General features: G+C 42.0%; 1 protein-coding gene across 1 annotated transcript in view; it reads right to left on the bottom strand.

Moving 5' to 3' along the window:
- Positions 1-6532: 6532 nt before the first annotated feature.
- efnb1 (ephrin-B1) overlaps positions 6533-22508 on the bottom strand; it is a 66209-nt gene continuing 50233 nt past the window's right edge. Inside the window, exons 3-5 of the mRNA XM_033633237.2 lie at positions 22170-22262; positions 14399-14515; positions 6533-10623 (exon numbers count right to left, since the gene is read on the bottom strand). Coding sequence (XP_033489128.1) covers positions 10229-10623; positions 14399-14515; positions 22170-22262 — 605 coding nt within the window. The 3' untranslated portion in view covers positions 6533-10228. The remainder of the gene's footprint in view (positions 10624-14398; positions 14516-22169; positions 22263-22508) is intronic.

Consider the following 22508-nt stretch of genomic DNA (forward strand, 5'->3'; position numbering starts at 1 on the left):
CCGCCGCCTCTGCATACCAATATGGGAATAACACAGAAGAGGAACAGCGCTGAAATGGGCCTGTTTAATAATCACGATGTCAAACAATGTCTGCATGCACGGGAAACATGAATCCAGCTGTTAGTTGCAGCTAGGAACCATCTGCTTAAAGCAGAGCTGTCTCTTCTCATTGCTTTTTTTCTTGCATATGGCAGATGTAGCCTCGAGGCATTTTTAAGCAGTTATTTTATAATGAAACAAGAAATGCACTTATTGAGCTACTTGGTTCATAAGCAGTCGCTGCTAAGAGATATTGCTTAAATGTTTATTATATCTTTATGAGAGAAGTCTAGTTAGATGAGTTGTATGAGGCCTAATGTGTGTGTGTGTGTGTGTATGTGTGTGTTCTCTGCTGTTGTATGTAATGAGCATGCGCTTTTGATATGAATGAGTGCAGTGAGGCGTGAGATGAGTATGTGCCTGCTGGTATGGAACAAGTCCTTGCACTTCTTGTGTGTGTATGATTTTGTGACTGGACTATGCGTGTGTGTGTGTGTGTGTGTGTGTGTGTGTGTGAGAGAGAGAGAAAGAGAGAGAGAGAGAGAGGGAGGGAGTGTTCATTGGGCTGAAATGGGTCCCTGCCCTTCATGAATATTCAGTTACCCCCCGCGTTCCACTGATGTCTCACTGATGTCAGCTTGCGTGTGGGAAAAGTAGTTGCCCCGGTAACAATACTCCCCCAAAGCTATTCTTACTGCTGCAAAAAAAAAAAAGTCAGAAAGAAATTGGGGATGCGTACTATAGTCCCAAAATGCAAGGCGTGTTGGTCTGGAGTCAGTAATAAAATACAGCTAAATGTAATCTTCTTGATCTCATGTGGCACCCTTAAAACTAGGGCAGCACTTAGGTCACATGTTTAGGTCAGTCACCCTTCACTGGGGGATTCTCTAATGCATCCTGTCAACCGCTGTGCAGCCACAGCATCGCAGGGAACACAAAGGCATGTCTGCGCCCGCTCATGATGCCTCCTGACTGCTCCTCTCAGTTTTAATTTCTCAGCTGGGTATTTGCTGCGAATTTGTCTGTTAAGCTGAAAAGCTCCGATATAAAAGGTCTGTTTTGCTCTCTTCAAGCCACTGACATTGAGAGATCCTTCACTGCTGCACTGAATGAGAGATATTATTATTCTGACACTGTCATTGTCAAACAGTCTTGCAGACAGATGCACACACGCTCACACGCGCACTTGCTATCCGTCAGCATCCACCATCTCTGCCCCCACAGATGTTGCCTAGTATTTAGGTCAGTTAGTTTGCAGATGGGTGGTCAGCGACGCTTGTATTAGCTTGGGTTTCCAGGAACTGATACAATAGGCCAGTCAGCTCTCGGCGGCCACCCCGGAGAGGCCGGAAGTGAAGCTCTTTATAATCACAACGGACAGTGTTCGCTTATGGATACCAAACAGCATTAAGGTCCCACTAATGACTGTGGCTACAAGATTAAGACCGCCGTGAAAATCCACTGCACTGATGAATGTTTCTACTGTAGCCATGGAGATAAGATTCCTCATATGACTATGCTCTACTTACTGTATGTTACTACTACTACTGAGGACATTATTATAAAGAAGTTTGTGCACATTGTGGTTTTATTTTGGCATTACTGCACTTTCAGCCACACAGGCACTGGCTCAGATCAGCTATTTGATCAGTATTCGAAGGGACAGTTCACCCCCAAATCAGAATTACGTATTTTTCCTTTCACCTGCAGTGCTATTTGTCAATTTAGATTGTTTTGGTGTGAGCTGCTGAGTGTTGGAGATTTCGGTTGTAGAGATGTCTGCCTTCTCTCAAACATAATGGAGCTAGATGGCACTCAGCTTGTGGTGTGTAGAGCAAGAAAATAACACTTTGGAAAAACTCAGCAGCAATGTCTCTTTCCAGAAATCATGACCCGGTTACTCAAGATAAGCCACAGATCTTGTTATGAACAGTTTCACATAGGAACTATTTTCTTTCTACCAAACTACACCCGCTAACTGTAGGCTATCACCACATAGAAGGAAGTTAGCATCTACTAATGGACAAGAGGCCTGTGACAGCGTGACATGTGGTGTGAGTTAGCATTAGATGCAAGTTTATTTCTGCACAGTGATTCGGTTGACAGGTGTAGTTTGTTTGAAAGAAGATAGTTCCTACATGAACCTGCTCACAACAAGGTCTGTAGATTATCTTTAGTAACCAGGTCATGATTTCTAGATAGAGACATTGCTGTTGAGCTTTTCAAAAGTATTTTATTTGGCTCTTTGAGCACCACAAGCCGAGTGCCATGTAGTTCAAATACATTCCAGAGAAGGCAAACATCTCTATGGCTGATATCACTGCATCAAAAGAATCTAGACTGATAAATAGCACTATAGGTTAAATAAAAATAAGTTTTGATTTCACTCACTCAGAGCTTACTCACTGACACATAGTGTAAGAATCAAAAGATGGCAGCAGCAATGTCATTTATAATCATGCAAAGTTTTTAGCCTATATATTTAAGTCAATAGTGTCAAGTTTTTATATAATGTTTTAACTTTATTTAAAAGTTTTTGTACAACACTGTCAGGTTTTAGTAATAGTCTCTGGTGTTTGTTCAGTCAATCATTAAGTTTGTACCCAATACTCTCAGCTTTTCCATAAATATTTAAAATTTTAGGTTTGTTAAACATTTTAAGATGTTCATTCAATATTCCCATGTTCTCTGAGGTATTCATTACATATTCTCAAGTTTCACTCACTATTCTCGGACCCTCACTCAATAGCCTCAGGATTTCGTTCAATATTCTCGAGTTTTCATCAATACTCTCAAGGTTTCATTCAATATTCTCGGATTCTCATTAAATATTCTCAGGTTTTTATTTAGAAAACACTTCAGTAATGCCATGTAATATTTCCTCAGGAGTATGCCAGTCATTTAAACAATTCATTTAATTGTATTTTGAAAATTTAAGACTATAATATCCCTTTTGGGCTTTACCTGAGTTTCTCACCCTTCACCCACCTGTCAGTCAGCCGAGGCCGGGACATGAATCCTTGATATACAGCTTTAAAAAAGGTTGAAAATAAAGTTCAGTAAACATCAACAGCGCGTGAAGAAAAGTGAGGCCATTACTGTAAAGTACAAACGTGTGTCTGTATTTGCCGGGATGACTCTTTTGTAGTGTTAAACATCAAGAGCAGTTTGAGTGAAAGGGGGGAAATGAGAGAGACAGAAGGAACCAAAGCTTCAAGGCATAATACTGTAATTGGAAAATTGTGCAAATGCGTTTTGGAGTCATGTTATATAAATGGCCAGCAGAGATAATGCCTGAGATTCGAGGCATGGCCTAATTGAGAGTAGGAGATGGAGGAGGAGAGGGGTGGTGATGCTGAGGGGGCGAACATAGCGTGGGTTTTAAATTGGGTGAAGGAAATGTGGATGGAAATGGGATGTTTTCAAAGACGTGGGAGGCAGGGAGGCAGGGAGAGCGAGCTGTTTCTCTTTAAAGGGGAGGAGAGAAAGAAAGAAAGGGAATAATTCCCACTTTCTTCTTTGGTCTCCACACCTGTGACCCTGCAGCCAGCCGCATAAGCTATTTCTCCCATACGTGTGTGCGTGCGTTTTTCAAGTGTGTAAGTCTCTCAGGTTCTCTCACTCTCTGTATGATTGATGAGTCTCGGTCAGACCTGGATCCTTGCCATAGCCCGGGTCTGATCAGGCATGTTCTGGTCATAACAATGCCATCAATATGTGGCTGACGGCTGTGTGTGTGTGTGTGTGTGTGTGTGTGTGTGTGTGCGTGTGTGCGTGTGTGTGTAATGAAACATAAAAATGAAGCATACCATAACCCATGAGATCCAAGATGTTTTGGTGGGATTTCTATTTCCTGCCCCAGTGCGGGATTAAAGAGGAACGCTGTTTAGATATAGTTCCCCCCATTGATTAGAATTTGAATCACATTAATTAGCCCTTTCATGAGCGATCCATATGTTACTGTTTGACTAATGAACTCTCCTTTCATGGTTTTTCTTCCCTCAGTTTCTGTTTCTTTGCGCCGTCTCAGGTTTCGTCCGTAACTTGAAGATTGACCAAAAATCTGCTTGATATTTGATGAGCAGCATTTGATGAAAGGCATTAGTGGGCCTGCATTATTTATGACTGGCGAGTGATGCATTAACTCATTAAATATGTATACGTACATTACATGAGAAAGAACATGTCCCATAGCATGTCATATTGATTCGGGTGTGAGTTACGAGCCTCCTGCACGATCCATATGAAAAAACATTAGGAGATGGCACACCAAATCGCTTAAGAGCTGTATCGACGGACTCTCTCCCTCCGGATGCATTGTCACAGTTGAGAAGTTGCAGAGTTTGAACTTGCTCGCTTCAACAGATCAAGGGTAGCGTCTGCACATGCAGCAGATTTTGTGTGGGAGCGGAGTGTGTGAAATAACGTGAGGGGAAACTAAGATGCGGTGCCAACTTACACTGTTAAAGGAGTCATACCAGCGTTATTGAATTCTTTCCCTCATCTGGTTAGCTATCACTTTACATCTCCCGCTGACAACTTTATTTTCCATCCATGGCTTCTTTACAAGCTCTACAGGCCTCGTGGCCTCATCAGAAGTAAAAGTGACTTGCCTCGCAGGCAGTGATGTAGTAGCAAACAAAATGATAAGTAAACTATGCTAATGCAGAACCGGTTGGTGATCATCTGAGGCAAACAACCACCGGTGCAATCTAAAATGAATTACTCAGCTCAAAAAAGCATTAATCTATGCTTCCTCGCCTTAGAAGACCCTTTGCTCATTTAGTTTACATCAGTTTGATAGTAATTACTATGGCAGCCACATGCTATGAATTTATATTATGCAATTTTTGTCAGCCTGAGAAGAAAGTTCATTTCACACATAAAAATGCAAGTTTGCTTCACTCGTAGGTCTCAATGCCTCAGAGGTGACTCTGTGATAATCTCCAGTGATTTACTTCTTTTCCACATTAAAAACTGTTAGAAAAACCCAACTGGAGAAGAAAAAAAAAAGCTTCCTAGGAAGTTCTTTTTCGCAGTCGGTATTCATGGTCATGGATTAAAATGAGTGTAAGTTAAATTGTTCCCAAGCCACCTCAAACTGCTGGCAGCTGTTGCTTTCCCAGGTGACTGTTTCATTTATAAAGACATGTGAGCCGCCATGTTACACAATCAAAACAATACAAAACAATGTGGGGAATTACACATGCTCACATCAAGTGAAAACTCACAAGGGTGTTTTCGTTGCAGTGTTAAAATGTACTGGTGTTTAAATATGCAAATGAAGTGGAGTCTGAGCTCGCATATGCTTAACTACTGACAGCTAAAGAGACAACTCTTGATAAAAGTTGTACGCTGCTGAAGATGATGAAGATTAATTTATACATAACATGTCTAGCATTACACAATACTCAAGCGTTGAATCCACTGGACAATTGAGTATCAAGCTAATATTTAATTTAATAAGGATCTAGATGCCTTTTCAGAAAAAGTGAGGAGTGAAAATGCTGCAGTGCATGCTGCAACAGTAATATTCCCTTATTTTTGTGATGTTGACTCTGTTGTAGAACAACAGACGAGCCCTTTGGCAAATGCACAGACACACACAAGCAGACACACACACACACACACACACACACACACACACACACACACACAGTAAAACATGCAGTCACACACAGTAGCTCAGTGGGGGGAAGGTTTTAATAAACCCACAGTAACGTGGATCTATGGGGGCGTCTCGGGACCAAGCCAGGAAACCAGATGAACGTACCTGCCCCGGGGCACTGAGAGAAACGAGCGAGGATGGGGGTGTGAGTGAGGGGTGGAGAGGGGGGGGGGGGGGGCAGTGAAGCCACAGGCGCATTATGTCTCTCATTGCCCTGACTTTTTCTCTCTCCTGCCATCAGTCTCTTCACTCGCTCACTCTGTCTCTGCTCACATCATCAGCCACACGAAAGCCATGCCCACAAACACTGATGTGTTTGTCAGAAGAAAATGCCCAATCACTTTAATAACATTTCATGCCATCTCTGCTTTCACCGAGGACTTGGAGTTTGTTCCTCAGACGGTAATTTCAGACAAACGCAATGGAAATGCCGAGTGCGGCCAATCAGATTTAATCATGTATGAAGAAATGTAATTTTGGAGGACACCAGGGCAGAGCGGGTTGATACGGGTATTAGTTACTATGCAAAAAGGCGTGTCCATACTCTCCGAATATGAATTTATGAAGCCTGCTTGTGATTTCAATCTGACTAATGTATCAGAACAAACCCATCTGTGCAGCACTGACCCCCGAGGTGAGGGTTTGGGGGTGGGGGTGGGGGTGGGGGGGGGGCTGAGAGGGAAGTGCAGTGAGCGTGGGCGGCTGGTTTTTTATGCTCCCACCATGAACCAAGGTGGTCAGTGAGGAGGCAAATGAAATCTTTTACCCACATTTATACAGCTTTAAGGGAAAAATGTAGAAAGAAAGAACATCTCTCCAGAACAATTTCCATGGGAAAAATTTTATTTATCAATATGCGGTAGTTTCCAAACTGGTGGAACATTATTTCCATTGTAGCTGGTGCCAATAGGTTACGCTGAGAAGCGGCGAAAGAAGTGAATGGCAAAAAAAAAAAGAAAGAAAGAAATAAAATAACAAAACTTGACAGTTATGATTCAAACAAAGGGAAACAAATTCAACAGGTTTTGCTTACACATGCACATTGAAAAAATAATACTGTGGCTTTGAACAATAGCAGAAATCAACCTACAGTGAGGCTCATACCATGAGCTGAGCGACCAACATCCTTGTGCTAAATTAGGAAAGGAGGGAGAGAGCAACTTTAAAACAAAGGACCGCCTGGGAGATAATGAGTGGTGTAAACCGGATGATTTATGGCGAGCGCAGAGCGGTCACACTGTCAAACGTGGCCCCTTTTTCTCCTTCTCCCCCTCTCACTCTACGCCTCTCTCCATCTAGCCCGATAGACTTATTAAAACTGAGAAAAGATTAATCTTTGTGGACCAAAATGTTTTTGTTACATCTAATAATGGAGTGGAAGGTGTGGGTAACTGAAAGGCAGTGGAATTACACAGTCTTCATACGCAGAGTTAAGTGCTGTCTCCAACAGGGAACGGGGCCTTATCATTCATAGTTTCAATGACCTATCCATTTCAAAGCTGCTCGATGACAAAGCTTCAGTCCTGAACAGTTTCTGAGCAACTAGAATCCTGTTGAATGGCGATGTAAAAACTCTGAACCCCAGTTTTTCTTTTTTTTTTTCTCTAACACATGTGGTAACAAAGACTTTTTTGACAATACTGGACGCTGCAAAAAAAGACAGCTTGTGTGTCCGTTGCAATATTCAGTTGAACTCTAAAAGAAAAGAAAATAAAAACATATTGCAAACAGAGACAAAAAAAAAATGCAAGGATTCATACAAAACACACTTTAAAAAGACAGCTATTTACAAACATCCTCCATTACAAAAATCTAATCTTAAATTTTTCTTATGAGCAGTGTTCAGGTGAAATTACATCTTAAATTGGGCTCTATCCATATATTTACATTTCTCTGTTATCTCCTTTTAATTTTTTTTCCCACCCCAAAAAAACTTTGAATAACATTAAGTGGTCACTAGAATGAATAAAAATGAGATATGGTTTGTGGTAATTTGGTAATGACTCCCTTGGCTGGTGTAGGTGAATGGATGCGCACCGATCCGAAACAAAAATATTTGATTTAAATGTGTTTCACAGAGGGCCACTGAGGGCTGCATGCTGAGTTAAAACACAGGACCACAAAAGCACGAGCAGCTGTTTAGGTTGTTAACTCTGAGGTTAACGACACACAAAAAGCCACCGGAGTCTTCCCCGAGTCTTCAAGCTGGGCTGCCTTTTAACTCAGCAGTGTATATCCGTGGATGGCAATAGTATGTGACAGCAGATGATAGGTGTCTCTGCCGGTGGATAAACATTCACCAGGCAGCCTGACCGTTTGACTGGAGATAAACCTGGACCCGTCAGTCTCAGTGTGTCTGTGCGTGTGTGTGCACATGTGCGTCAAACGTCAGCTCGTGTCTGCGTGCTGAGGAATAACTGTCCTTATCTGCTCCCCTCTCCTCTCACACATCATTAATCGGGACTGCGGCGCTCCGTACTCTGGCAGCCACACTGTTTGGAGTTCCAGTCCCAAAACAAGTCTGTTCAGCTGCAAGACCACATTCGTACACACACACACATACACACGGAAAAAACTGCAAATATAAGCACAAATAAGCACTCACACAGAAGCACCTCCATGTGCACACAGATTCGAACGCCCACCCCACCACCTAAAAAGCGAGCTTCGCTGTGCACACGTGCACACATCCAGCTGCAGTAAATCCTGTCGCGGTGCCGCTGCCCTGGGCTGTGTGATAGCTGAGCTGCAGTGTCCTCGCTGGCTGAACACCTTGACTGAGGAATATTCTGCACAGCATTTTTATTCACAGCACAACTGGTGAGAGGATGGAAAAATGAATGCTAAACTACCCTCCATCATCCCCCCTCCCTCTCATCCCCATCCACACCGCCATCTTCCTCTCAGGTTAAAGCCAAGTCACAGGAACATTTTCTCCTTTATCCGCCGCTCTCGCTCTCTCTCCTCCCCGGCTGGTGAGTGTGGGCACGGAGATGGCACATAGATTAGTCACACGCTGGCGACACCACTGACTGTGCACTCCACTGACTCATCCACAGATGGCAGCCAATTGGCACCTAACAATACTGTATCCCAATGTTCAGCCGTGGCTCGCCATCCAACTTATATATAGGGCATCCTACCTATGTAGGCCAGCCAATCAGTGCCGACTACACAACCTACGCCCGCCTCGCCCAGGCAGCAGGCACCAAACTAAGTGTTTGATGCTTACACCGTAGCACCAGAAGCCAGAACAAACAAATATCAACCTGCCTGCTGTCTTAAAAACCATCTCCCCGAAAGCTCATCAGAGACAATAAAACCTTCAATCTGTGCCAACTGGAGCACTAGAAAGGTTTTGTAAGATCTTGGGCTTGTCTGTCTGTCGGCGCGTCACTCAGTCTGTCTTGTTTTTGAACTCTGCGATACAGTATCTTGGTGTTCTAGCCCTAAGCCAGTTAAGTCTGCCCAGATACAAGACTGGTCCGGACATGCCCGAACACACACACACACACACACACACACACACTCACAGAGGACGCACCCTTCAAATACACACAAGTAGGTCATAAATACCAGAGTAATGGTAAAGCTCATATCAGACCAGTAGAGAGGGGAGTATTCCTGGGAACACACACAAACACACACATCGACGTCAACAGTCCAGGTCAAGGTACTTTCTCTGGAAAAGAATGAACGCGATGGATGACATGGGTGGTGTTACATTATGGAGTAATAATGATGATCTATTCAACTCTATACATTGTGCACTTGTAGGAAAAGTCTAACAAAATACAACTGCTTTGTGAACTGAATCAGGGTTCGAGGAAATCCTCCATCAAAAATAGTAAGTAAGGCAAACATCAGAGGTGCGAAGGGAGAGGAACACATTATTCCACACACTGTGTCTGATACCTGAGCTATCTGGAGAGTTTCTTGGCCCAGCACGGAGCCCTGACTAACACACGCGCACACAGACACACACACACACACACACACACGTTTTATGCTCGCACACACATTGCAGGCTGAGTGGCGTCCGGGGCCTGTGTCTGCCTGTTCCTGGCTAGTGTGCTGGGATGGTGTGTTTAATTGGGTGTAGCACAGACTGTACTTCAGGGAACTGAGATAAGTTATATCCTGCCCATTAAAGGGGACAGCAAACCAGGATGCTAGAGTTCCATCTGTTGGTTCGCTCCAGCCCCGCACCCCCCCTGTCGGAGCACAGTGGGGAGTTGTAGAAGGTGGGGAGGTGAGGGGAGGAGGAGGAGGGGCGGGTGGGGATTGTCAGACAACCCAAACAAACAGAATAAACCTCACTCATCAGTCAGCTCACAACCCCGCTGGTCACTGGTCAGTGCGTTCTCTCTCCAGATTTGTGCAGCAGGTGGTAGAAATAACATGGGCTTGAAGAAGCATCAAGTCCCCAAAATGCAAAGGAAAGTGTTCTTCCTAAGAACATAAATCAAGCACTCCTCTCTTCCTCTTCTCCTGGCGGTGTCGCTGGCTGTGCGGAGCATGTCAGACTTTGTAGTAGATGTTAGCGGGGCTTTGCGGGGGCATCTCCTGGACAATGTAGACGGGGTGGCCATAGTCGCCGCTCACCTTCTCATAGTGAGGGCAGTAGTTGTTCTCTGTCCGCAGCGGAATGATGATGTCACTGGGCTCCGTGCCAGCCGTGCCCCCGGGCAGCTTGGGATTGGACAAGGTGCTGAGAGAAAGCGCTGAGGGGCGGGGCTGAGAGTGGGCGTTTTTCCTGGCGCGCTTGCGCATCTTGATAAGCAGGATGATGAGGAGGAGGATGAGCAGGAGGAAGATGATGCAGCCCGCCCCGATGGCGGAGAACACGGCCACTTTGGAGCTGAGGATGCCGTCCGAGTTTGCCGGAGAACCAGACTGGTCCTGATTCATGGTGTCTATGGAGAAATAAAAAGAGAGGGCTTAGGGACTGTACATAAATTATCAGGGAGGGTGGAGTGGGGGGTTGTCATCTTTTTTTTGCTGGAGGAAGGGCAGTCAACCTTTTTTTTTTGAAGAACACTTAACTTTTTCTTACCCCATATTTCTATTTTATATGTGTGTGACTTGTATAGAAAAAAGAGATCAAATAGGCACATCAAAAAGACGGCTTTGATGTGAGCCATAAAGGTGCATTTTGCCATATGCAGAAGGGTTGGGTGAAAATATTGCAGTGCACAAGGCCCTCAGCACAGAACTGTTCTTGGTTCACACATTTGCTGGCTACAATAACAGTTTATTTAGCAGCTCACTTTTAAAAAATAGAGAGTAGCTTTGTTCTCAACATTCTATGAAAGGAATACTTCACCGCCAAAATGACCATTTGTATATCAGTTACTGCATGATACACTGAATTCGTGATGATTGTTTTTCTCGCATGCCTCCACGATGAATGAAGAATCCAAAAACTGAGAAAATTTGTGATGAATTGGAGTTAAAGAGGTCTGTGTTTAACGACAGCGAAACTATGTCAAAACATCTGTTTACAAACTCACACTCATCTCACGCAGTATAATCCAAGTCTCATTTATCCAGTCGTATGCTTGGTGTTTCCCAAATAGGCAGCCCTTTTCGACAGGAAACTGAGCTCAAAGTGACTTATCTATTCTCTCTCTTTTCAAAGCCAAAATCCATTGACAAAATCAATAATTTTACCTCCCTTAACACAGGATAAGTTAGTGTATTTGTGTTATTGTGTGATGTTTTAAAGGGTTGAATTCACTAAAAGTTCAATCCTATGACGTCAAGTAATCACATTTTTTTTTTTTTTTTTTCAGTTTTTGGATTCTTCATTCCCTGGGTTCACCAACTAGGGGTGGGTGATATGGCCCTAAAATAATATAACAATATTTCAGGGTATTATATGACAAATCAGTAGAAACTATATATATATATATATATATTATCAATTTAAGAAAACAGAGTTGCAACAAAATAAATTATAGTTTTAAATGTTAACCTAATAGTTTGCATTCACATATTCAGTAAAAACTAAACAAAAATTATCTCTAATTTCTTTAGTTTGTTAAAAACAACAGAGTGAGATTCAGATTCTGTATCCACTATTAACAGTTCAACAAAATAAAATCTACCACAAATTACACATTTAAACAGTTCACAAACACAAAAATGCACCCTGGGAGCTATACATATAAATCAACAGGTGATTTCCTTCTCTTTTAGCAAAATCCTAAATGATTGAGTTGGACTTGTTTTCACCTGGACCTTTATGCTCTGCCATTTCTTAATCATCACACTGTACCCTGCGACAGGCTGTTATGCTATCTTAATTATCGCACATTCACATTTATGTAGTTTTTTTGTTGAGCCGCGAGTGTCACGTAGGTTTACATTACCAGAGGTTTATGACAAAATTACTTGACGACACAGACTGACTCCCGTGTGTGCACAGCGAGGGGATCGGGAGAGACGCTGTGCTGCTGCCAGAGGAGCCGCTGAATGAGTTCCCTCAGAGCAGTAATTCACTTTAAGAGAAGTCCGGGGCTGCTCATAAAACATTCAGGACGCCCAGGCCTAACGACGCCACAGTTTATTCCACACTACTGAAGCTGCTCCTCTTTTTGGAACCATTGTGGAGTCTGTAATAATTTTGCTTTCAGTAGTGGTTGTTTTTGCAGTGGCTAACAGTATGACGTCAATATGTCAACAAATTGAAATATTGCAAGAATCACAATATGAATTTTTCATATTATATTAAAAATTATACCGTTATTATCGTGAACAAGATGATATGACACACCCCTACATGGGAGAAATTGTTTTCTTCACAAATTCAACATAACACAGGGTGAGTAATTGATAAACAAATGTCATCCGGCGGGTCAAGTATTCCTAGGTTTGCAATAAATACATCATTTTGAGATTTTTTTCCTAACAGAGGAGCAGGGTTTTGGAGCCAGCAACCCTCTCCACCCAAATTATTTTTATACAGTCCCTTAGAGACTTCTGAACAATCAGAGCAGTAATATAATTTACAGTAAGCCAGCCCTGTCATGTGCACATCTTTCTGTTCTGTGCCTAAATTAACTGTGATCACATCCCTGTTTGTTGTTTGCGCTGACATGACTAACAGCCCCATTGATGTAATCTAATTGAATTAGCTCATTCAAAATAGACTCCTAATGAAATCTGTAGACATCACTCAACATGACAGAGATTCCTGCTCCGATAAGATCGAGCCTTGGCAACTTGTATGACATGTCGAGGCCACATTTGTATGGCAAAGGCCAAGTGAGATATGAAAGAAAAATATGAGCGGGGCATATCTGAACATCTGATTTTATTTTATCCTTTTGTCTAAAGGGGTTCAGGATTGGGCGGGAGGATGTGGGGGGGGGGGGGGCTGTTACTGGATGAGAGAGAGAATGACTGGCTCCTCTAGTGACTGAAATCTGAGAGGAACCAAATCTGTTTTCCATGTATGCACGCAGCTGCTGCCAAAGAGCAGCACTCACCTCCTCCCACCACCACCACCACCGCCACCTCTTTACTGCCCACGACCCCCCCACAGGCACAAAAAATTCCCATTCCTCCGGAGACTGCCATCCTCACTAATGACTGTGTCTCTGCACTCGACTGACCACTCCGCACTTAACCATTTATTGAGGAGGGGATAACTGCGCCTCACGCCTTATCACGACTAAATGACATCACTGAAAGCTACCGATTCCAGCCTTATCGGTGAAATCAGAGGCGCGGGGAATTTCATACATTCTAGGCACTGGAGAGAGGGTTGAAGAGAGCCTGTCAGACATTTCATTCCTGAAATATCAGCCCCTCAAACCTCAGTGACACGTCCTTCATTCCACCCTCCTCTTCTCCACTTGACATAATCACTGATCTAACAATGGTCGACAGGTAAAAGCCCGGGTATAGGGAAAAGTGACATTAGGAAATCTTTTTATAGAGCAACTAATGTCAAATAAGCAATTATTAAATGAGGGCAGCTTATCACATTGGGACAGGCAGAACAGTCTGTACTCTGAGGAAGTTTGTGGCATACAAAGTTGTGGAGTAAGTCAAAAAGTCGAAGAAGTGCTCCCTTCTGTGGGAAGCAGTTAAGAAAGGTGCTGGTGAAAACAGGAAACAAGGAGGGCCCAGAGCCTCCGAGGAGGCTCGAGTGACTCCTTCAATTATCCCTGCTTTTAATCTTCATTTATCTGCAATTCAAATGAGTTTTAAAAAGACATAAAGATGGTATGTCTTTGAGTCTCCTTGGGTGCAGCACACGCTTTGTGTGTAGTATGAATAAGAAAGTGACTCAGGGTGAGCTGTGTTTGTTTTGGGTGTGGTTTCTTATTGTTTTATTGCTGGATGCGTTTTGGCGAGTATTATTTCGTTTTGCTTAACATTGGTTTTACATCTTTTTTTGCATGTTGACCCCGAGATATCAAAGGAATGCCTGCGGCATGGAAAAGCCATATGAGAGTGCTTACGTTGGGAGGCTCAACTATGATTTTTATTTTCTCTGTTCAGGCTAAATGTGATTAATTATTAGAGGAACCCTCGAGGCTGTGAACATTCGTTTTTTTTTTACTCTTCAAAAACCTTTATTTTACTAAAATGTTTGCACTCCAGAATCTCGAAAGCATTCTGTAAAGAGTCTGAAGCTGCAGTTTTATGGGTAAAATGTTGGCTTGTCAATCTGCTCACCAGGGTTTCCTGGCATCTCAGGTCCAATGTGACCCTGGTCAGGCGGACTGGGACTGGACTCCGGTATGGCGTTGTCTTCTGGAGCCTCCGGCGCCACGGGGTTTGCTGCGTTTGGGACTGTGGGAAACAAAAAACACACAAAAACTCAGCCTTGGCAAGCTGCATGCGCTGAATTACAATGACTTGTTCCTCTGCATCGGCAAGGATTATTTCTTATTATCTTTTGATATATCTTTTATACACAGAGAAGGTTATCTTTGCATGTGTTGAAAGCGTCTCAGAAGTGAAGATGAAAGCACAAAAAGAGGAAGGACAAGTTAGCGAACGTCTGCGAAACACGCCAGTATCCCTGTCCTGTCGTAAAAAATGAGCTCACATCTACATCAGCAGCTCCTTCAGCAAACACTCAGACAGGCATTTCCAACACTGACACATTCATGAGAGCGTAGGACACACACAAACACACACACATACATGAGTGCACACACATAAGCCCACACCTAGAATATACTTACAATACACTTAGGCATGGCAGAATGAGGGTAAAGTAGTTATATATTAACTTTTTATTGTTTTACATTATTCATCACGTTAAAAGGCCATAATATGTCTTATTTATTGCTCTGGCTTTAACTCTGAAAGAGGCACACTTCTGAAGAGGGGAGAATAGGAGGACGGGAAGAGAAGGAGGGGAGGCATGGAGAAGAGGAGAGGAGGGGGTTGTATAAGCTCTGAGGGGAACGCAAAGGAAACAGACAGTTTATCTGTCTGTCTATTGTGATTTCAGCACACGCACTTTGAAGTCTTTGTGCGGTAAACACCGGTGGGTCCGCGGCGCGGCTTTTTACGAGGGCAGGGCCGGCAGACGGAGGACTGTTCTAAACTATTACTGAAGACGGTCAGATGGATTATTCCAGAGAACACTATCAGATGCCTCTCCTCTATCAGGCCTTATCTGCATCTGCCTGAAGGCCTGCTGGAGGGGTGTGTGTGAGAAATAGAGAGGTGGGTGTGTGGGGAGGCAATTTACATTTGAGTCCCTCGTGGCAAGTTTGTGTGGCATGTGTGTGGCCGTGTGTGTGAGTGAAAAGGGACTGACAGTCTAGCAGTCTATTTTCTATTCCCACCTCAGTCTAGTCGAGACTCTGGTAGGGAAATGATTCGGGTGTGGGATGTCTGGAAGATATAAACCATAGAATAGAGAGAGAAAAATGTAGAGAGGAAATGTGGAAAGCGGAGACAAAGGGGGACATAAATTCATGGGCAATATCTTTTTTCTTTTCTTTCTGGCGAACATAACCTCACTATTAAGAAATTGATCTCCTCTCCACCTCTATCCTTTCCATGTCCACACCACTGCATTGCTCCATACTGATTGCAGCAGTGGTGAACCTAGCCGTGAGCTGTTGTGCTCCGTCAATAATTGATGAGAAAAGACAGGAGTGAGAAGTGGGAACATTCACGTATGGCAGGGGATATGAGAGGACACAGTGATCTGATTCACTCATATAGCCCCAACACTGTGTGACAACCACTGAGCATGTGCAGGGAGCGTTCTAATGTTCTGACCCATTTTTTTTCTGTGTGTACTGCTGACATTTCCCTTAGCTATGCAGACAGCATCTACCTCAGAACTGCCAACCCGCCAGAAGGAGGGAGAAGGCGGGGGGGAGGAGGAGGAGGAGTGACTGAGTGAGGGAGACAATGATCGAGCGACAGGAGAGAGAGACTGATATGTTGGGGAGAGACAGAGGGAGAGAAAGCGAGAGGGGGAGAGATGCGTGCGAGGCGGTGAGTCAACATATTTCTAATGAGCACGGTGACATGATGTGGTGGAGGGGAAAGCGAGCGCTGAACAGCGATGGATGTATAAAATATGGGCTCCCCCTTATTTCCCCTGCAATCAATTTTCCTTCCTTTTCACATCACATTTTATATAAAGACAAAAGACGGAACACGAGGCATTTAAAGTGCAATTAGATATTGACGTGTCAGGGCGCATAATTTCCCACAAAACCGATGATTCAATGTGATTAAGCATGGGAGTGTCATCACAAGATCTTACAAAGAATGTGCGCATATTACACATCGGGGTGAGTCACGAAAACATAATCCATAGAGCAAAGAGCAAAGTATGGGTGGACATATGGAGAGATCTTGGGGACTTTGCCACAGGAAGGGTTGGCATTCAGCTGCAGAGGCAGAGGCAGAGGAAACGTGCTTTAAACACAATAGCATCTGGGGTCAGAGCCAAGCTGAGCCCAGGATTTTTTTGTGTTAATTGAAACAACATCGAGTGTGGCTGCAGAAGGTAGAGTCCGGGGCTGCACACAATGACTGTTTCTTTATCTTTAAGTTAGTTGGTTTGTCCGAACAACAGTTCACAAGATAAATATGTTTCATTTGCGATAAAATAAAATAAGAAACGCAGCAAATTTTCACATTTCAGAAGCTGCAGCTAGCAGATGTTTGGGATTTTTGGCTTCATGAAACATACAAGCAAATTAAAAATTATTGTAGTTGAATTTTCTGTCAGTCCTTTAGCTGATTAATCAACAATGTCTTTCAGCACTTATAGAGTCTGTCAAACATATCAATTTTCAAAGGCAGTCAGTTACATTGCTTAACTACAGCTGGAATGTGCTTTTTATTTTTTATTTATGATGGCAAATTCAATATCTTCCAGACTGTTTGCATCAATGGTCATATAGCAGTAATGGAGGAAGTAATATGTTATGGGAACAAAAGTACACCACACTAAGATAACAGTATCTATGTATAGTAATAAGGCTGTCCCAAATATCAGTTTTTTTGCATCGAAGCTTCAGTGCGAAACATCTGCAATTACATGAAGCTTTGAGGGGGGAGTAATGGAAGTCGAGCACATAAGTGTGATATTTTTGAAAGATGAGTTTTCAGTCGACGCACCTAAAATAATGTGACAATTAGCCACTTTCTTAGCATGCAGGTCGCAGTAACCTTGGCTATTTTTCAACATCTTGCTAGCGAATCACGTGTGGTCGAACTGTCCCATTTTCAGTAGTGCTGGACTGTCGGTGACTGTCGTTAGATGAGAGCGAGTCAGACACAAAACTTTCGCTAAGTTTAAACGTCCTTGTCTGAGATTAACTTATAATCACTATTGATGCATAATGGATAATGCTGGATTACTTTTTTTTAATTTATAAGCTGTTTAGGATTTATAGGGTGATACTTAAAAAACCTGAGCCATTCGAATATTGACTTGGACGTCATTACCATGGCAACGATCAAAGCTGTGAAGCTTCGAAGCAGTAGGGTCAGCCCTAATTATTAGCAAAATGTACTTAAGTATCAAAAATAAAAGCACCTTGAGGTTTTGGATTGCCCTTTGGTGTTCCTTGGGCACAAAAAGTTTGAAAACCACTGGTACATCACTATTGATAAGATCACCATATGTTTTGTAAGTCGGATCTAAAATTTTAAAGTAACTACTATAGCTGACTTATAAATATGTAGAAAATACTATAAAATAAGTACTTGACTAAACAAACATTTCACCACTTTAAAATAAAACAAGCTTCTTTGGCTCTGGGAAACTACACTGGGCATTCTTCAGTATTTTCTAACATGTTACAGACAACACAGCTCATTGATTAGTCAATAAGATAATAAGCAGATCAATCAATACTGAAAGCTGTCGTTAGTTGCAGCCCTTATGGTAACTGCTCTCTGCTTTCAGGGAAAATTGTCACCTAGAAATTGTACACAGCAGCTAAATCAAAGTTTCTGTCGACGCTCTAATTTCTCACGGCCGTTCCTCTAATAGTTACTGGGTTGGACGGGTACATTATGCATCAAAAATTCCGTTCACAGAAATAGATTTAAAAGTAGTAGCAGCTGGGCCAACAGCATCTCTTCTAACAAGGTTTTTAGGGCACATCGATTGTGAGTGACAGCTCGCTTCGGACCGTTTTGGGAAATGAGCGCACGGCTCTGGTGAAGTTGAGGAACAGCCGGCAGCCACAGAAACAGGATTGAGCTGAGTTCCTAGAACTTTCCTCGAATAAGACATTTCCTTTCAACTTTCATTAACATGAGTTCAGGGGTTTGTTTTTCTCACAGTTAATAGTTTGGTGTACGAGCCTGTGTGGCCTCCTGCATTCATGCAGCCGTGTTGTCATTTGGCGGTGGTGTTGCAATCCCGGGCTGTCGGATGCTCAAATTGACCTACATGGAAAGATAATGCAATGGCTGTCTGTTTTCCGAGATGGTTGTGGGTATTTTTCACTGTATCTGCTGAATTTGTTCCGACTCAGACCTTGCTAGCATCAGCAGCTTGTTAGCTTCTATTCTCCCACCGACTGCCAGGATACACTGCTGTCATCCTGCTAGCCAGCATTCAAATATCTGCACACACATTTGCAGACACACACACACACACACACACACACACACACACACTCTGCAGATTTCTCAGCAAGTCTCAGTTTATTTTTGACATGTTGAGAACCAGCTTTTAAGCTGGAATCAGATCATCATGGCGGGCAGATGTTCCTCTCAGATGGTGGTTAGTGTCTGTTTCGGTCAAAACAACCACACTGAGGATGGGGGGAATGTTTACAGAGTAACACATCTGTGTACTGTACCCTGTCAAATTCAGGATATAGACGTCCACATATTGAGTAAAACTGCGTCTAAAAGTGAAATGTATGATGCAAACCAAATGTTGTGTCCAAGGATATCCAAACAAAGCTCGCTTGTTTACTTCCAGCATTTTTAGATGACTTACCCCGACCATGCACTCATGTACCAATTTCAAACACATTTTCATTCTGTGATTACTTTAGACGAATCCGGTCGAAGAACAGCTGAGGAATATCAGGGGGGCTTTTTACAATTTGAAGTGGAGTCCGTCTTTACAGTCATTTCTTATTGCATTGTTATTTCTCAGTGATCTCGGTGTTTGCACAAACTGTTTATGCGTATGAAAATATTTATTCAAAACTGCAGTTAATAGGGGCGGGCAAGGTGGATAAAATCATGCATCACAGTACGTGTAATTGTAAAGCGTGATATCGATATATATCATGCCGTTTTCTGGAAGTTCAGCTGAAAAACTGATTATAGAGTAACCAGATGTTCTTTTGTGGCAGACTTATGTCTAAATAAATACCTAACTAATCAGGGTACTTCATCACATTGAAGTAAAAATCCTGTAAATCCAATACTACAGTCCAGAAAGCAGTCCTCCCCATTGATTTACAACATTGTCTGTGATGGCCTAACACAACCTGACCTATTAAAGCAATAGTTACCTCAGTATAAAGCAATATCTTTGACAGTTGACCCAAAATTAAAGATAAACTAAATAACAAAGCGATACTTGAAACGGGAATATTATCCTTTTTGGTGGCTACCCTGAACTCTTATCTGAGAGCTATATTTTAGACAACGTTTTTCTGACAAGAATTTTAAACTTACAATTTAGCATTTATTAACAACCGTTAAAAGAATTTCTCTGGGTCTTGGGTCAAAATTTGGACTAGACCTGAGAGGACATAAAAATACCTGAAAAAGAGTTTGATGACAACAACCCTTTTTAGATCAGAAACAAATTGGCAGTCTTGGGAAAACCTCGACTGAAGTGGCTCATCAGAATCTAAACGAGTTGTAAAGTGGAAGAATACACTGGTAAAAGAAGTATAATAATTCACATTTTAAAGTTTACTTTTTATATTAGCCCTCACATTAAAACACATGAATTTCCCGGCTAATATAAAGATACCATAGGCTTATGTTGCTGCCATCAGCTTTTATCATGTTTAACCATGTTTTTCCATCAGCTGGTAGACGAGCCTTGGTCACTGTAGCTGTGGAAGACAAGCCAAAAGGCACAAACAGAGCTGTAGTCCCCGTTAAAGGGTTTTTTTGGGGGGGATTTTCCTTATCTGCTGTGAGGGGACAGAGGGATGTTGTATGCTGAACTTATAGCAAGGGCATTTTTAAGCGTGTATTAATGTATTTGTGAACAACTATAACACTTCCTGTGAAGCATCTCTATGAGGTGTTTAGACAGCTATTAAATGATCGACAATTTGCAGTTTCATCTGTATAAAATATGCTCTTACAGGCTACATGACATGGTTTCTTGTCTACATCTTGAAGAAAGATGTGGCCAAGAGTTCTGTCAAACTCCCTCATCAAGTTTTCTAACGTCTGGGGGCCGTTTATCGAACATCTCAAAAGGGTGAGGAGTCTAGTTGACTAACCACACTGGACTCTTTCCTTGCACTGTGCTTTGATCTGCCAGGAAACTATGTCACCACTGGACCTTCCCTGAGCACCCACGGTCTTTACCCCATGGATGTTATCTCTCTGACTCAACCTTCCTGTTGACACAATATAAACTGGCGTATAATTGTGCTGTTTTTCCTCTAGCTGGCAGTGCGTTATCGTTCATCTTGTAATTTCCTATCATCATAATCATTATTACTACTATTATTATTTTTTTGTCTGTTTTCGTCATCTTCTTTTTTTATATCAGTATTTCTTATGTCCGTGTTAAAAACTCCGAAACTAAATGTATTTTTTTAAATAATAATAATAATAATAATAATAATAATAATAATAATTACATGTATATATATATATATATATATATATATATATATATATATATGTTGTTATGTTTTAGATGAATGTGAAATATTTGACATTTGTTTATTATATTCATTGTTTATATATAGTTTTCTTCAAAGAATTCATATTTAAATACAATATACAATATTCATCGTATTCATTTAAGTCAGAAATTCTTCTTCTTGACTCTAACAACAGAGCAAAGTCATTGGCAATGAGGCCAACGAGACGTAGGGATGTATTTATGTGTGTAATCATATATAATTAAATATAATTGCAGCTTTGTTGTCCCGTATTATCAATCATTCATTAGCTGTTCAGAAACTATTTATGGAACGCATTAATAAGCACTTTAAACGTCCTTATGCCTCCTTACAACTTCATTCCAGTGTGTTCAACTATTACAGTAAGTGTTTTTGTGCTGCTTGTTAATACAAAAGAGTTATGTGTTACCATTTATTTGGTCTTTTGGATAAAGAAGCAAAAGATAGAGCTATTTTTTTCTGATTTTATCGAGTTATAACCAATAAAATGAAACATAACAATCTAACAGTGTGCATTTACTACAGTTTCTACTACTATATTTTTTAAATGGTTGTTAATGGTAGCCTTGGGTGATATGACTGGAATTTTTACCATTTTTACTATTTCAACACACTGTATATCAAATGATAATTATGCTAAATTGCATATAAAATAATAAAACTGATGTTAAATAAAATAAATTGTGTTCCACTGTTATGCCTTTCATCTAACAAAACTCTTCAAACGTAGAAATCTATTTTTAATAACATTTTGCTCGGGATCATTAATCTGGAAACCAGAATTTTGTAAAATGAAAAATGAATATAATCACATCATCAAGATACAACACCACTAAAAGTCATACTGAAGTATCACCAAGTCCTGGGTAATGCTGCTAAAGAAGTCATATCAAATATATATTACACAAAGAAACACCACTTGTGGCCAATTCATCTCATAATGCAACTTTACAGTTCTAGAGAGCGGGTCCTGTCGGAGGCCGGTGGCAGACAAAGTCACGCTGGGCACACATAGCGATAAATGAAAATGTCACACCAAAGTGAAACATGGCTTTAAGGCAGCAGCACTGCATTGTGTTCTACATGTGAGGTGAGCGCACATTTACCTTGCCCGACTTTCATGATGACTTTCATGGCTCGGCTCTTGCACACGCCTCCCTCCCGGTTCTCCAGGCCCTCGACTGTACCGTTGGAGGTTGCTGGAGGAGGAGGAGGAGGAGGAGGGGAAAGAAGGAGATGAGGAGAGGGGGGTGAAGGACAAGGAGAGGGAGGAAGTGATGAAGGGTAAAGAGAAGAAAAGCAGGAGAAAGAGGAGAGAAGATGACACACTGGTTAATGAGCACGTCCATAACGCACAGAACTAATCAATATTTACGACAAGCACTGATTAGCTGTTCCAGTGATTAGCCGTTCTCACCCTCAATCAACCGCCAGCTCCTCTCAAC

The sequence above is a fragment of the Epinephelus lanceolatus genome, chromosome 7, assembly GCF_041903045.1.
Source record: "Epinephelus lanceolatus isolate andai-2023 chromosome 7, ASM4190304v1, whole genome shotgun sequence".
NCBI lineage: Eukaryota > Metazoa > Chordata > Actinopteri > Perciformes > Serranidae > Epinephelus > Epinephelus lanceolatus.